This window comes from Dermatophagoides pteronyssinus, unplaced genomic scaffold (genome assembly GCF_027571235.1).
Source record: "Dermatophagoides pteronyssinus isolate colony J.1.1.1.1 unplaced genomic scaffold, Derpt_VIB-CSIC_2022.12 sq0002, whole genome shotgun sequence".
NCBI lineage: Eukaryota > Metazoa > Arthropoda > Arachnida > Sarcoptiformes > Pyroglyphidae > Dermatophagoides > Dermatophagoides pteronyssinus.
In genome coordinates this window covers 640,485-655,158 of record NW_027461526.1, presented here as the reverse complement: position 1 = coordinate 655,158, position 14,674 = coordinate 640,485, and the positions used below count along the sequence as shown (strand labels likewise).

The following is a 14,674-nucleotide window of genomic DNA, read 5'->3' as shown; positions in this document are numbered from 1 at the left end:
GTGCATTTCATTTCATTACAATATCTTTTTTCTCTATCTCTTTTTTTATTCACTGTATTTCTCATAGGATATATACACACAAACACACGAGAAACGAACCACAAAAAACATCCATGATGTATATTTTTTTTCTTTAAAACAAAAAGAGGTGGTCATTATGATGATTACTATAGTAAAAAACAATCATCATCATCATCTTTTGAGGATTTTTAACCATTGAATTCACTGTCTTTACATAAGTATTTTACTTAAGTAAAAAACAAAACAACAATACAAACCTTGTAAATTAAATAAAGAAGAATTTTCAAATATTGATATTTCAATTTTCAACAAAAAAACAAACATTCAATAAGAATTTTATCATTTTCTTTTTCATTTAAAATTTTTTTTCCAACAAAAACAGGAATTCTCATTACACACAAATGGAATTTTATCACCAGAAAATAAAACGATTCACACAAAAAAACAAACATTGGATGGAATTTGAAAAACAACAACGACGAAAAAAAAATTAAAATTTTTTTAAAATTTTCAAAAAATTAACGAAGAAAAAAATTCGCCAATCAAAAATGATGATCCAGAAGAACATTTAAAAACAGAACAAACAAACAAAAAATTACCAGAAAAAAACCGAAATAAAATAAATGGAAATAAAAAAGTTTAAAAGGTTGTATGCCACCATACACACCATACACATGAATGCTCCAAACGAAATGAAGTGTTTTCTAATAATTTTTTTTTTTTGATTTTCTCGTAGATCCACAATGTGTATGGATCATACACACACAGGCAGGCAGGCAAGCAAACATTGACATCCATCTAGAAAAAGAGAGAGAGAGGATACTCTCTTAATATTTTTTTTTTTTATTTTAGTGAATGGAGTTTGCGCATAACGGTTTTTCGTAACATTTAAACCATGGTTAATATATAAACACACTTGTGTGTATATGATAAACAAGTCAACAAAAAATAAAAAGAACAACGACATTTTCATCGTGGTGTTGTTGTTTTTGTTACGATCATAGTGATGATGATGATGATGGTGGTGAAACGAAAAACATCGACCGCCGATTAACCGGCCTCTTGATTTTTTTTTCGTTGTTGTTGCTGTAAATCTTGTCTTATTATCAATGTTGAATATCTATAGATGATATTTTTCATCAATTTCATGATAATATCAATGATTTCATCGTTTCAACAAAAAAAAAATTCAATCGATATTCGTAAATTAAAACCAAAATCGATGAAAAATCTAAAAATTCTCTATAAATATAATCGATATACTTGTTGCTTTTTGTTAAACAATGTTGAAAATTGAAATGGAATCTTATATACGAGATGATGATGACCTTCGTCAATCAGTTTATTATTCATTAAACTTTCATTTCGATTCATGAAAACAAGATCGACCACAATCGATATTTGGATACCTACCCAACCAAGCAACTCTTCTATATAACCTCGAACAAACAAAAGACATCGACCGTTCACTGGTCGGTCAATATCATCGAGAGAAAAAAAAACTTGGGGCGCCATATTTTTCTGTTTTCTGTGCTACAATAAGCGATAGCGAACAAGAAAGATTCGGGGGGTGCATGAACTTTGAGTGAAAACATTTTTTTTGACGAACGGATTGAACAACGACAACAACAACGTCATTTATATCATCATACGATCCATAATATCGAACCAACAAGCAATGAAACAAAACAACAACAACAAAAAAAGTTTCATTGAGTTTCCATTTTAAACAAGTACATTCAACTCGATTCATATTTCATCGTAATTTTAATTCGTAATAATATCTGCTGAACATGCGTTATTGAATTAATCAACAAACAATTTCATTGATAATTGATTGATGATTTTTTTTTGTAATTTGACATTAGATCCTAATCAAATCAAATTAATGATAATTGTTTAGCACTTGAATTTCATACCAAAAAAAAAAATTTCATCAAATTCTCTGATGAAAAATTTTTTTTTATAAATATCCAAAAAAAAAGGTTCATTGATTCATGCATTTGCAAATGAAAAAACAACCAACCAGTCATTGAACAGTGAGTGAAATTACATTCTATGTGTTATTTGGGATTGACATTTTTTACATGTACACATTTGATGGCGCCCAACATTTTATACAGACACACACACACATGGAGAATACATATGCATGAATAACACATGTTTCATTTCGTAGCATTTGGGGTTTTTTTTTGTTGTTGTTTGTTTGTTTTAACATTACAATTCTCATTCTTTGTTTGATTTTTCATTATTGGCTGTTGTTTTTTTTTTTTGGTTAGATCAAAGGTGGGTCGTTTTTCCATTCATTCATTTTTCGATGTCATTGTCTTTCTTTTTTTGTAATAAAGTTGGTCGATCGATTGGATTTTTTTTTCTTTTGCTTTGCTTTTCGGTCAGTGACGGTATAAAAATCTAAACAGCTAGCCCATTATCATCATCAAAACTTCTTCTTGATACAGTTTAAAAACAAAAATCATATCTCCAATTCTCAGCGTACACAAAATTGGATATAATCTGTTTGCACGAAGATCCACGAACAAGATCTATCAACCCACTCTCTCTCTCATACACACACTCTCTTTCTTTCTCGAAATTTTGTTTATGACGCCGACGTTAAAAATTTTCTTTGTTTCGAAGAAATTCCATGAAAAAATATAATAAAAAAATTTTTATACAATGAAACAAAAACAGATATTTAAAAAAATACGCGCATGATTATATGAATGTATAGCAAATAAAGAAGAATATACATTTACATTTGGTGGGTGGTAATCATCAAAAGAATCTTGCCAAGTTTTCTAGGCCTGATCATTTCGATCAATCTTCATCATTGATGATGATTCTTTTGAGAATTTATCTTTTCTGCTTAAGCAATTTAATTAGTGAAAATTTAGTAAATCAAAAAAAAATATTCTAGATGAAATTTCTATGCAATCAATGGAAATATTTTATTGAATTTTTTTATATATAGTGATGGCTAACTAAACCAACTATCAACCATCATCAGTATCATCGGACGATAACCTTGACTTTTCTCGCTCATTCGCTTCATGTCTTCTTGTACACATATACACTCGTTGGTGTTCATCGTTTCGTCAAAGTTGAATGATCGCATGTCGTTCAGTCAACGATCATTCAACTTTGTTTGTGTGTAGAAGAAAACTTGCTGGATTCGTATTCGAATAACAGAAAAAAAAACAAGAAAAAGACGACCCTTCGAAGTTATCAAGGTTACTGAATGGAAATTTATCTATAGAAACATTAATGTCTTTAGAAAGAAATTGTCTTGTTATATTTTCATCCACATTTAAATCATCTTGTTGATCTCACACCTTCGATGATGATTTTCGTTAGGCTTGTTCGTTTGCCGAAAGTGAATACAGATTGTATTCTATACAGTTTGTATGATGAACTCTCTCGATCATTTAGGATCAATGTAGCTAATGTATTATTAGTTGGTTATATAATTTTTTTTTGTTTGGTTGCTCATGATACAACATCGTCAGTCAAGATTCATTGACATCATCGAATTCGGTGCAATAAACGCAATGGAAAAAAGCCAATGAACCTGTGCTGCCTCTGTCTGCTTCTGCGCTATTTTGACTATTGTGTCGAATTGTTGTTTTCAGATAAATAAAATTGTAACTGTTTTATCAATTTTCATTGGTAATCTTATGAAATATTTATTTTTTATTTTTTCAAACAAAATAAATGATAATAAATAGGCAAAGTGTTAATAAGGATACAAATGAAGAAAACAAAAATTCAATAATTCACATTATGCCCAAAATGGCTGATAAAATGGTCGTGATTCAGCACATAAACGACTACCAATATCTTCTTGCCAAATTAGATTCAAATATTTTCCACGTACATTACCAGGTAGATTATGTAACAATCGTTTACGTTGTCGACATGATAAGCAATTAAAATCTTTTACTAATGGTAAATTATGGCCATTTATATTGATCATCATTTTTGGATTTGAATTTGTTTTAGATTTCATTGCTGATTGTCGAAAATCTTTTTCCAAACGTAATTCATCTATAATTAAATTAGCAGCAGTTTGAAGTTTAGCATCTTTTTGACACATTGTCATATAAATTTCGTGTATTGATTCGGGTAGATTTTTTAATGCTTCAATCTGTTGATCAAAATTCATTTCATTAAATTGACTTGGTAATGGCAATTTATAACCATCAATTTCCATCGATGGACCTTCAATACAAACACAATTTGGATTTGACATTTCAAATCAATCAATCAATCAATCAAAAATTACTAATCAATGACTAATTTACAGAACCGATATTTATTTCATTTTATATTGAAAAATTGTAAAATTTAATAACTCGACAAATTTTTTTTATAATGTTCGATTAATCGAACAGAATAAATGAATGAATGAATTTTTAAACTAATTTTGCTAATGAAAAATATTCGCGATAACAATTTTAAACAATTTTTTTTTAATTTTAAAATTTCAATAACAATTTAATTTAAAAGAATGTTTTACACCATAGATTACAAATTTCTTCATTTTTCGAACACATAATGGAAATCAATTCTTTTTGATAGCCATTTTCCCATAACATATTCAAATATATTGAACGAATTGTTTCGGGTAGTTCGGCAATAATACGATTCTGTATATCGGATGAAAAATAAACAATAAAATCTTCGGGTATTGGTACATAATATTCATTCAATTCTAGCATAAATGTTGGTCGATTAAATGTTGATTGTTGAGATATAGGTTGTTGTGATGATATATGAAGCAATGATCGTGGCAACAATGTTTGTTGCTTTTGTCGATAATCAACGTAATCGGACCAACATTCAAAATAATCAAATGTACGTGGTAGTTGTCGTACAAAATGACGAATTTCGATGACAATTTGTTTCATTTCTTCCAATACATTTGATGGTAGTTCTTCGTTGTCATCATTGTCTTGATTATCATCAAAATTTTTCAAATATGTTTGTAACATTTTTTTCAATGTTATTTTTCGTGATTCACATTCACAAAAATCTAGATATTTTTTCCGAATAATGGTAGGCACTTCACAAACACATAGATTCTGTTTCATTTCATCCATTTGTTTGAAATCGATAGGCATAGGTAAACGATATCCTTCAATTAAAATACGGGCGTTAGTACATTGACAACTCGGATTGGTCATCATTGTTGTTGTTGTTTCTGTTGACCTCGAACAAAATAATTCAAAACAATAAAATATTGGCAATCAAATATTTACCCTAAAAATTACATCAACCATGGCCATGGTTTTATATATGAAAAAATTTCGAACAACAACAAAAAAAAAAATTCGAATAATTTGATAAAGATCAGATTGAATAAAAATGTCACAATGTAACCATCATTGATTCAAAGTGGTTGTTGTTTGTTAGCTTTTTTTTTGGATGATGGAATTTTTCCATCAACCATGAATTTACAGTTCCATATGATAAAAATAAACAAAAGTTTCAAACGTGAAATGCATCTCAAATCTGTTTGTTCATTATGATTTTTTTAATAAAAAAAACTTGGATTGTTCAATGCAAATTATCTCTTTATTGTTAAAATACTAAACAATTATTATTCGTATAAAGTCCATAGAAAAAATGAATTGCCTGACTGATTATTCATGTTGTTGATAATATTTTTACGAATTATAATAATGAATAAATAAACACAATAATAATTAAAATAAACAAATCTAAAAAAAGGAAAAATTAAAAAATTCATAATTATTCAGTTTATATATGAAAAGTACATCGAACAATGTACAAACTCGGCCAACCGAATTTTTATTTCGAGCTTTCGCTTGTTGAGTTAATAACACATGTATTTGATGAACAAATTATAATTTGTTATTGGCGCCATTCTTCATTTGTCATAACGGTCAATTCTCATCATAATCATTTAAAATTTAATCAAGTAATTTTCTTGAAATGAATCCATTTTATTATCATTAAATGAATTTGAATTTTGTTTTTTCATTAGATTATAATACTGATTGAATGAGGTGCTGATTTCGATGATGCAAGTGTATCCACAACACAAGTCACATTCATTGTTTATGATAAATGGCAGGAAAAGTTCTCAATAATCTTCTGGAATGTTGTGATAATTTGAAAAAAAATTTAATCGAATCCAATTATCAATTCGATGCGGTATTCCGTGCCGTTTATGATTCTGATTGTATAAATAATAATTTATTGAACAACCAAGGTGATAAAGATGATGAAAATCTGCAGAAGAATAAAGCATCTGAAATAGCGAGCATAACAACAGAACCGTCTAAAATTTATAAATCTGAAACAAAGTTGGCGATTCAACAGTTTGATGATGATGATGATCTTTTACAACAGATAACATTCGAACCAAAACAAAAGTCGTCAACTATTATACCAAAATAAAGTCAATAATGATTCAACCAAAAAATCATTGGTATTCAATGAAACCTCGAAAAAAAATAATTCATCTACATTCCAGGATAGTGACCTAGCTGATAATTTTATGGCTATACTGAATACGCCAATTAATTCCAAATTGATAAAACTTAATGAAAATAAAAAGCGACCCGGTCAGACTATCGAAACAATCGATTTGTTTTCGACAAACAATTCAAATTTATCTTTGATTTCGAATGAAGCTGGAATGCCTTTGACATCTACCGCAATTCGAAATAAAAAGCGGCGAAGATTCGTAATCGATGATGAAGATGACAATCAAATAGTTGAAAAACTGCAGGAAAAAGAAAAAAATCAAAATCCTTCATCTCATAGCAACTCAGAACATCATGGAATAATAAATGATCACAAAATTTTTTGTTCTGATCCGGAATTCGTTGCAATCATGTTTGATATTTGTCAGGAATTAATGGAATGTGAAAGTTCAATTCAAAATATGTCTCCAAAGTTGAAACTATTATTGCATAAGCATCGAGATTTTCTGAAGAATGGTACAAAAACATCAAAAGCACAACAAGAACCATTTATCAAACATCAAGACTTTACCGTTTACAATCAATCAAACAATGTTTGTTTAGGCAATAAAGAGAATTTCAATAATTATTCAAAATCTATGCCAATAACAAATGATAATGATGATGATGATGATTGTTGGCCACCTTCATCCAAAAAATTGGACACTAAATGTACTCCTGCCAAATTTAGTTCGAATATAGTATCTTCATTACCAAAAACTCAATCAATACCAGTAATAGATATATCAAACTCTCAAAATAGCCGGTTTATTTCATTTGATACTCAAGATTCTTGTGAAATAATCCCAATACCAGAGCCATTACCAATTAGAAGAGCGAATCGAATTCCAGAACCTGGTTTTGTTACAACAACAACTCTAAACGACGAAAATGATATAGCTTTAAGCGATCTGAGTGACTGGGAAGATTGTTATGAAAATTTACCAGATTCGAATACACAATCCGTAGTTACGATTTCCCCATCACTGCCAAGCACTCAAAATATCTCGGGATCAGGTGGAACCGTTTTGAATGCTGCATTACGTGCCGAAACAAGCTTTGTCCAGATTGATTTAAATCGTTCGGTTGACAATCACGAAGAAATGGATGGCGAAATTCCTTTGGAATCGAGTCATGGTCGATTTTTTGGACTTTATCAAAATGATGGAACTGAACAATTGTTGAAATCTAAAAATTTACCACATTCAAAACAAATGCTGCAAATTTTTCATCAAGTTTTTGGTCTTCGTGAGTTTCGAACTAATCAGTTAGAAGCAATCAACGCTGCCTTATTAAAACATGATGTTTTCATATTGATGCCAACTGGTGGTGGTAAATCACTTTGTTACCAGTTACCGGCTTTGGTTTCGGATGGTATTACAATTGTCGTGTCACCGTTGAAAAGTTTGATTTTGGATCAAATATCCAAAATGAATGAAAGATTACGTGGATCGGCTGCTTCATTGACTGGTGATGTTGATACAGGTACAGTGTCAGAAATATATTCTGATCTTCGATCGACGAAACCACGACACAAGCTATTGTATGTAACACCGGAAAAATTAACAGCATCAGATCGTCTAATGTCTATGCTAAAAAATCTTTACGAACGAAACAAATTAGCACGATTCGTCATCGATGAAGCACATTGTGTTTCACAATGGGGTCACGATTTTCGTCCAGATTATAAACGCCTATCGGAACTTCGAAAGCCTTTTCCGAATGTACCATTTATGGCATTGACTGCGACAGCAACACAAAAAGTGCGATTAGATATAGCACAACAACTGCATTTACGGGAAGCTAAATGGTTTATGCAATCGTTTAATCGTGGTAATCTTAAATTCGAAGTGCGCGCAAAAACTAAGAAATGTCTCGAAGAAATAACCTTATTATTGAATACAGATTTTCGTAATCAAACCGGAATCATTTATTGCCTATCACGCAATGATTGTGATAATTTGGCTGAAAAACTCAGTCAACATCAATTCAAATGTGTTTCTTATCATGCTGGTCTTTCTGATGAATCTCGTAAGAAGGTTCAGAATGATTGGATTTCAGGAAAATTTAACGTCGTTGTCGCCACTATTGCTTTCGGAATGGGGATCGATAAATCTGATTGTCGTTTTGTTATCCATCATTCATTACCTAAATCAATCGAAGGTTATTATCAAGAAGTTGGTCGTGCTGGACGTGATGGCCAACTTGCTCATTGTATTCTCTACTATACACCATTAGATTTTAATCGATGGAAAAAATTACTCACGAAATCGACAAATAAAAAATCCATGTTACAAATGGCTATGTCTTATCTATATGATGTACAAATGTTTTGTCTTAATAAGGCCGAATGTCGTCGTAAACAATTGCTCAAATATTTTGGCCAACAATATGATGATCGATATTGTGTGGCAAATATTGAATCTGTCTGTGATAATTGTTTGGTAAAAGATAATTTTCAATCAGAAGATTTTACACGAAATGTTCGTACCATACTTGAATCAATTCGATTATTAGTCGGACCATATAATCAACAACGAAAAGACAATATTTCACCTACGCAATTGACAAATATTTTATGTGGTAAGTGTTTAGTTTCCGTCTTTGTTTGTTTATTTTTCATCATATGATTGTCTAATACCAAAAAAAATGATTCAATTTTTTTTGTTTCTTTACACGTGCACAGGAAGTTCAGCCAATGATCGATATGCTCAAGATAAACATCGACGTTCGGCTATGTATGCATTGCTCAAAGATCTAACTCGAACCGATGTACAACGATTGGTACAAAATTTGATTGCACGAAAATTTCTTGCCGAAGATACTGTTGTAAACAGAAAAAATGTTTTCGCTAGTTCTAGCTATGTCCGACTTGGTGAACGAGCATCCGATATATTACAATGTAATGAACAATTTATATTCGATGTTACAAAACGTCGTACGAATACTAGTGCCAAAACACCGACTACGAAAAAAACTACAAATGCTCTTAAACGTTGTATAGTTGATTTCAGTGCTGAAAATGATCTCGATAATTTAAATGATGATGATTTTGGCGATCTGGACTGTATCGCATCGAATCCTTCTTCTCGTATCGATGTGGATAATTCTATAAATGATTTTATTGTTCCTGATGATTATCCTATTGATGATGAATGCATACAATCAACCACTAGAACAACTTCAAATAATGGTCGGCGTCGTGGTGGTATTACAAACAAAATGAAACAAAATCCCGCTGGAAAATCAAAACCAGCTCGAAAACCTAGAAAAAATCAACAAACAACAATGTCTAAATATTTTGGAAATTCAACAAAAACAAAAAATACGAATAAAACAACACGAAATTATTCAACGCCACCGGATATTGATGGTTATATTACAATTCCAGATTAAAAATTTTTTGTGGCAAATTATTATCATTGTAGATTTTTTGAATGATGTGTAAAAAATTTTTTCTCTTTGATTTTTCAAATTTATAGAAATAAATAATTTTCATTATTATTGTTTTTGGTTTTGTGTCTGATCGGATTTTTTTTTTGTTCTTTCGCCTATCACATGCCGTTTGGTATTGTTAACAAATCGATTAAGGTCAATGTCAATTTAAACAATAATTTTAATTTTAATTTGATTTCAATTTTTTTTCTATACTTGCAAATAATAATAATCGAATAATTGTATACAACCATAGGTCCGGGTTTCCCCTATAAATATATAGTTTTTTGTTATACATTGTAATAAATACCTGGAAAAATAAAAACATTTGTAACCAAGGATTTCCTTATTCCTACTTGAAATTCGTTGATTTAGTATCCATGTTTGGTAAACATTTGTTTCTGTTGAAATAAATCAATGAAAAATTATTGAAAATTTAACACCTTTAAAAAAAATCCAGAAATAATTTTTTTTCAAAATGCTGATTGAGGTCAGGGCATTTATTCAGTTAGTTAGTTCCAGAAAAAAAGAATCATTTGAAACATCTATTCCTATGTTTGGGTTTTTTTCTCTTCAATTTTTTTCCTATATTCAATCGGTTGAATATTTGATTGGACATAATTTTTCATTCGTTTTTTTTCGTTTTTTTTTTGAATTTGTTTGTTCAGGCGCGACCAAAATATAATGAAATTGATGTAAAAAAAAGCTGGACAAAAAATCAATTTTTTTCTGTTGTTACATTCTTTTCGTTGTAATACAATCATGTATGTTTAAATGAATAAAGTTGACAACTTTCTCTTTCAATCATTTTGATTCATTATTCCTGTTCCGTTGTGTAACTATTTCATAGAATCAGAAACATATTTGAAACATTCAACATTCGAACGTCGATGCATACATAACTACCTTGATTTTTACATTGATAAATCTTTATGTTGATGTTTTTTTTCAATTTGATCGATAGTTTTTAGACAATCATCATGTCTTCATCATCATCATCATCTACAACAAGACCGAAGATCACATTGATTTGCAATACAAATGCTATTATCATAATTTTTGTTATAATCTTTGTTTCATCACAAAATTTGGCTCAATGTTGGCTATTTTCGCCAAGAATACAACCTTATTATTATCCATTCCCATATCCAGTTCCAGCATCTATTTTAAGTGGAACGGGATCTAGTGTTGGCTTGACTGGCGGATCTCCATCATTATCTGCAGGTTATGTTGGACAATCACCAATTGGATCTAATCCTTCTGGTTATAATTATAATTGGTATAGTTATCAAAATTATCCAAATTCTGGTGTTCTATATCCATCGAGTGGTAGTACAGGCAATACTGGTGGTACTGGTGGCTATGTTCCAGTTGAACCTTTTAACCATCCTTTATCTCCGCCTAGTTCAGGAGTGACTAGTTTGCCAACAACAGCATCATTATTTCCTAGAACTGGATCGTTGCTTCGTTCATGGTGGACAAGAAAATTCACTAAATTTGGTATGTAACTTTTAAGCAAAAAAATTTCATCATAAAATTTGGATGTTTATTACGTTTATCAGGATCTTTAGGTAGCAGTTTTCCTGGAAATCAATACAGTGGATATGGATCAGCGAGCAACAGTCCTTGTAATGGATATTGGGCAAGCGGTAGTAATGGATCACCATGTTTATCATCAAATCTGTGCTGTTATCCATTAGTTATACAAACTAATGTTGATTCCACATCTAGACCATCTTATGCAGATTCCTCACCATCTACTGCAGTAACCTATCCATCCAGTGGATATGTTTATCATCCATCACACCATGGCTACAAATCATCATCGCATTTATCCTCACAAGCATCCGAAAATCTCGATGATGTTGTCGATTCGAATCAAAGTTCTTAAAAGTTTCATTTGAACAAAATTTAAAAATCCCCATATGATACGATGTGTAATACCTCGTCATATAATTCAGAATAAAAATTCTTTTTAATTTTTGTTAAGATTTGTCACATAGAATTTTAAAATCTGTTAATTTGTACACGATTTCTAGGTCATTTGCACTAGTTTTTTTTCAATCAAATGGTCATGATATTTGGCACACTTGAATGAATACAATGAATACATCAAATATGTGTCGTCTGGTCGACGTCCATTTCGATCGGTGTCTATTTGCTAGCTGTAATTCATTCATTCAATCATTTGAATTTCCTCCCATTTTAATCATTTTTCTTTGGTAAATTCTATTGATTGTTCATTCCTACGAATCCTCAATATAAATTTATGACGTTCATAGAGATGGGAATGACAAATTTTTTTTGTTTGTTGTTTTTCATTTGATCATTATCATAGTATGAATGTTTGATTGACCGTAAAAATTTAGTCAAGATCATCATCAACACATTATTTGTAACGAGACATAAAAGTCATTACAAGTCATATATACTATAGTTACAATTCACCTGATTAGATGATCGGGTTATATAGATAGATGTATGGATGTATATTAATATCCGGTTCGTTGACCTATATTTATCAACAATCGATACAATCTTATAAATCAATCGTTCAATCAAAAGAATATATACGATGAACTTCTTACCATAATGTTAAAGTTATTTTCTTATAAAGCAAACAAATAAAATGATTAGAAAAACAGACTATGTCAAGTAATGGAAACTAATGAACAAAATCTATGACAATACCTATAGATTCCGATTTGAACTTAATAATATGCATCTGGTTTATTGTTTACCGTTGGGCATCAAAAAGCGATGATTCGACAAGATTCTCTTTCATCTTCATTAAATGATTGAAATGATTGTGTATAAAAAATGCAGCAAACCGCGTTTAATTCAATGTGATTACGACTTGAACGATACTGGTGATTGTTTGTTTTGTTTATTATTTTTCTAATAAAACTTTGTTTTAGTTTGAAACGATTTCAATAAAAGATTCTTCAGCTCAACAATTGTTTGTTTCCAAACCAAAGAAGTTTTGTATTTGATTTTTAACAATTTAAAATAATGGCATCGTTGATTGATTTGAAATCCGTAAGAATGATCTGGAAAAGATGGACTAAAAATTAATCACCATTTTGTAATTTAGATTTTGATTATTGCAACTATACTGGTCGCCACTATGAAAACAATAATGGCTCATGGTTCTTCAATAAGTCCATATGTTGGTTTTGGTTACAATCCTATAGTCAGGTAAATTATTAATGTTTTGTTTTCTTATATGGGTAATTTTTATTCATCATTACATTGATTGAACAGTCCGTTTTATGGTTATGGATTGGCCAATGCACTTGGCTTTGGTTTCGGTATGTTTTTAATATCTGTGATTTATGAATTTGTTTTTTTAAATATGGATTAAATCCGAAAAGATCATGCAAGTTATTATGGGAAACCATGGTATGGTGGTTATGGAATTGGTTATCCATTTGGCAATGGTTATGGTCTTGGATATGGAATGGGTATGGGATATGGATTTGGATTTCCGGCAATGAATCTTGGTATGGGTCATGGTGGCCTCGGATATGGTGTTGGAATGGGCGTTGGTTATGGTGCTGGATATGCGGCTGGAATTGGTCCAGGTGTTGGTGGTTATAATTGGATCAATAAAAAACAAGGATTTGATAGCGGATACGACCCTATGATGAATGGTATTGGTAATGATTTTCATAAAACTGCTCGTAATGCTCGAGAATTAAATCTTTTATCTTCAAATGATTTGGTTACAACACCACCATCATCATTGGCATCATTAATTATGAACAGAAGTTTGAAAACACTATCTACATCAGCAAATAAACAATCATTATCATCATTATCATCACCAACATCTCAATCACAACATTATTCGAATATTGTCGATAATTCATCATAATTATTTTATTTTAATTTATATTAACTTTAATGAATTGTATAATTATATTTCATATCAATGATTCACAATAAAAATTTCTCATACAAATCTTCTTTAATCATAATAATCATTGTAATCTTGATCATACATCGATCCACCAAATTCACCACCACGGTCATATCCATCATGAACGCCTCCTCCTAAACCTCCAACGCCAACACCACCAAATCCGCCAGCACCGAATTTATTCATCGCTGATCCATGATGTTGGTCCAAATCAATTTCATGATGGAATAATTTTCGTCTTCTGTAATTGTTCGTATTAAATTGATTTTGTCGATATCCAGCGGCCAGGCCACCAGCAAAACCACCACCACCACCTCCAATGATTCCTCTATGAGGATAAGGTGCACATGATCTACCGTAAAGCAATGGTTTCTAAAAGTAAAAAATTTAAAATCATTAAAAGTGAAAATTTGGTTTTGAATAAAAAAATCACCAGCAACGGTAATAAAATAGACAAATGTACTGAATGAAATTGTTGAATGGTGAGAAAAATGGTCAAGATTAATGTCACTATTGATATATGCATTTTTTTCTGGTTCGAGGTAGTTTTGGTCATTTGAATCAAATATCAATTTCAGTTGTTCAGTCAATGTTTTTATATGCTAAAGTTTTTCACATTTTTGGCACCAATTTTATTCACCTTGGAACAAACATTTCATTTCAACCAGCTAATGATTGCAATCAAATTGCTGAAATAAATTAAAATGACCAGCATTAAAGTAAACTTGAAAATTAATGAAATCTTTTCTTTGATCTTTTTTTTCATAAAAATTGATTTTAAAAAATATATTCGATGATATTA

At 30.5% G+C, this 14,674-nt stretch overlaps 5 protein-coding genes across 6 annotated transcripts; 3 read left to right on the top strand and 2 right to left on the bottom strand.

Moving 5' to 3' along the window:
- Positions 1–3,691: 3,691 nt before the first annotated feature.
- LOC113797339 (uncharacterized) lies at positions 3,692–5,276 on the bottom strand. The gene is made up of 2 exons (XM_027347696.2): positions 4,541–5,276; positions 3,692–4,242 (listed from the first exon to the last, which is right to left on the bottom strand). Exons 1-2 carry the CDS (start codon positions 5,208–5,210, stop codon positions 3,803–3,805), a joined length of 1,110 nt encoding a protein of 369 aa, XP_027203497.2. The 5' UTR covers positions 5,211–5,276; the 3' UTR covers positions 3,692–3,802.
- Positions 5,277–5,841: 565 nt separating this feature from the next.
- LOC113797462 (recQ-like DNA helicase Blm) lies at positions 5,842–10,024 on the top strand. The gene is made up of 3 exons (XM_027347838.2): positions 5,842–5,965; positions 6,032–9,098; positions 9,202–10,024. The coding sequence occupies exons 2-3, from the start codon at positions 6,548–6,550 to the stop codon at positions 9,909–9,911; spliced, it is 3,261 nt and encodes a 1,086-aa protein (XP_027203639.2). The 5' UTR covers positions 5,842–5,965; positions 6,032–6,547; the 3' UTR covers positions 9,912–10,024.
- A 769-nt stretch (positions 10,025–10,793) lies between these two features.
- LOC113797464 (uncharacterized) lies at positions 10,794–11,895 on the top strand. The gene is made up of 2 exons (XM_027347841.2): positions 10,794–11,450; positions 11,513–11,895. The coding sequence occupies exons 1-2, from the start codon at positions 10,931–10,933 to the stop codon at positions 11,839–11,841; spliced, it is 849 nt and encodes a 282-aa protein (XP_027203642.2). The 5' UTR covers positions 10,794–10,930; the 3' UTR covers positions 11,842–11,895.
- A 1,036-nt stretch (positions 11,896–12,931) lies between these two features.
- Positions 12,932–14,440, top strand: LOC113797465 (uncharacterized). The gene is made up of 4 exons (XM_027347842.2): positions 12,932–12,989; positions 13,045–13,148; positions 13,215–13,261; positions 13,325–14,440. The coding sequence occupies exons 1-4, from the start codon at positions 12,963–12,965 to the stop codon at positions 13,825–13,827; spliced, it is 681 nt and encodes a 226-aa protein (XP_027203643.2). The 5' UTR covers positions 12,932–12,962; the 3' UTR covers positions 13,828–14,440.
- Positions 13,818–14,456, bottom strand: LOC113797467 (uncharacterized). 2 transcript variants are annotated; one of them, XM_027347844.2, is made up of 2 exons: positions 14,336–14,456; positions 13,818–14,244 (listed from the first exon to the last, which is right to left on the bottom strand). In XM_027347844.2, exons 1-2 carry the CDS (start codon positions 14,426–14,428, stop codon positions 13,921–13,923), a joined length of 417 nt encoding a protein of 138 aa, XP_027203645.2. In that variant the 5' UTR covers positions 14,429–14,456; the 3' UTR covers positions 13,818–13,920. The 2 variants fall into 2 exon arrangements, with proteins under 2 accessions (XP_027203645.2, XP_027203644.2); XM_027347843.2 differs by having other exon boundaries at positions 14,306–14,432.
- Between the last annotated feature and the right edge of the window lie 218 nt (positions 14,457–14,674).

Bases quoted from the DNA above. Each gene is read 5' to 3' on its own strand.
- LOC113797339 (XM_027347696.2), bottom strand. From the start codon at position 5,210: ATGATGACCAATCCGAGTTGTCAATGTACTAACGCCCGTATTTTAATT. The intron at 4,243-4,540 runs GTAAAACATTCT...TTTGTATTGAAG, and splicing joins AGAAATTTGTAATCTATGGT to GTCCATCGATGGAAATTGAT.
- LOC113797462 (XM_027347838.2), top strand. From the start codon at position 6,548: ATGGCTATACTGAATACGCCAATTAATTCCAAATTGATAAAACTTAAT. The intron at 9,099-9,201 runs GTAAGTGTTTAG...ACACGTGCACAG, and splicing joins ATTGACAAATATTTTATGTG to GAAGTTCAGCCAATGATCGA.
- LOC113797464 (XM_027347841.2), top strand. From the start codon at position 10,931: ATGTCTTCATCATCATCATCATCTACAACAAGACCGAAGATCACATTG. The intron at 11,451-11,512 runs GTATGTAACTTT...TACGTTTATCAG, and splicing joins AAGAAAATTCACTAAATTTG to GATCTTTAGGTAGCAGTTTT.
- LOC113797465 (XM_027347842.2), top strand. From the start codon at position 12,963: ATGGCATCGTTGATTGATTTGAAATCC. The intron at 13,149-13,214 runs GTAAATTATTAA...TTGATTGAACAG, and splicing joins GGTTACAATCCTATAGTCAG to TCCGTTTTATGGTTATGGAT. The intron at 13,262-13,324 runs GTATGTTTTTAA...AAATCCGAAAAG, and splicing joins TGCACTTGGCTTTGGTTTCG to ATCATGCAAGTTATTATGGG.
- LOC113797467 (XM_027347843.2), bottom strand. From the start codon at position 14,428: ATGACCAAAACTACCTCGAACCAGAAAAAAATGCATATATCAATAGTG. The intron at 14,245-14,305 runs GTGATTTTTTTA...TTTTACTTTTAG, and splicing joins CTATTTTATTACCGTTGCTG to AAACCATTGCTTTACGGTAG.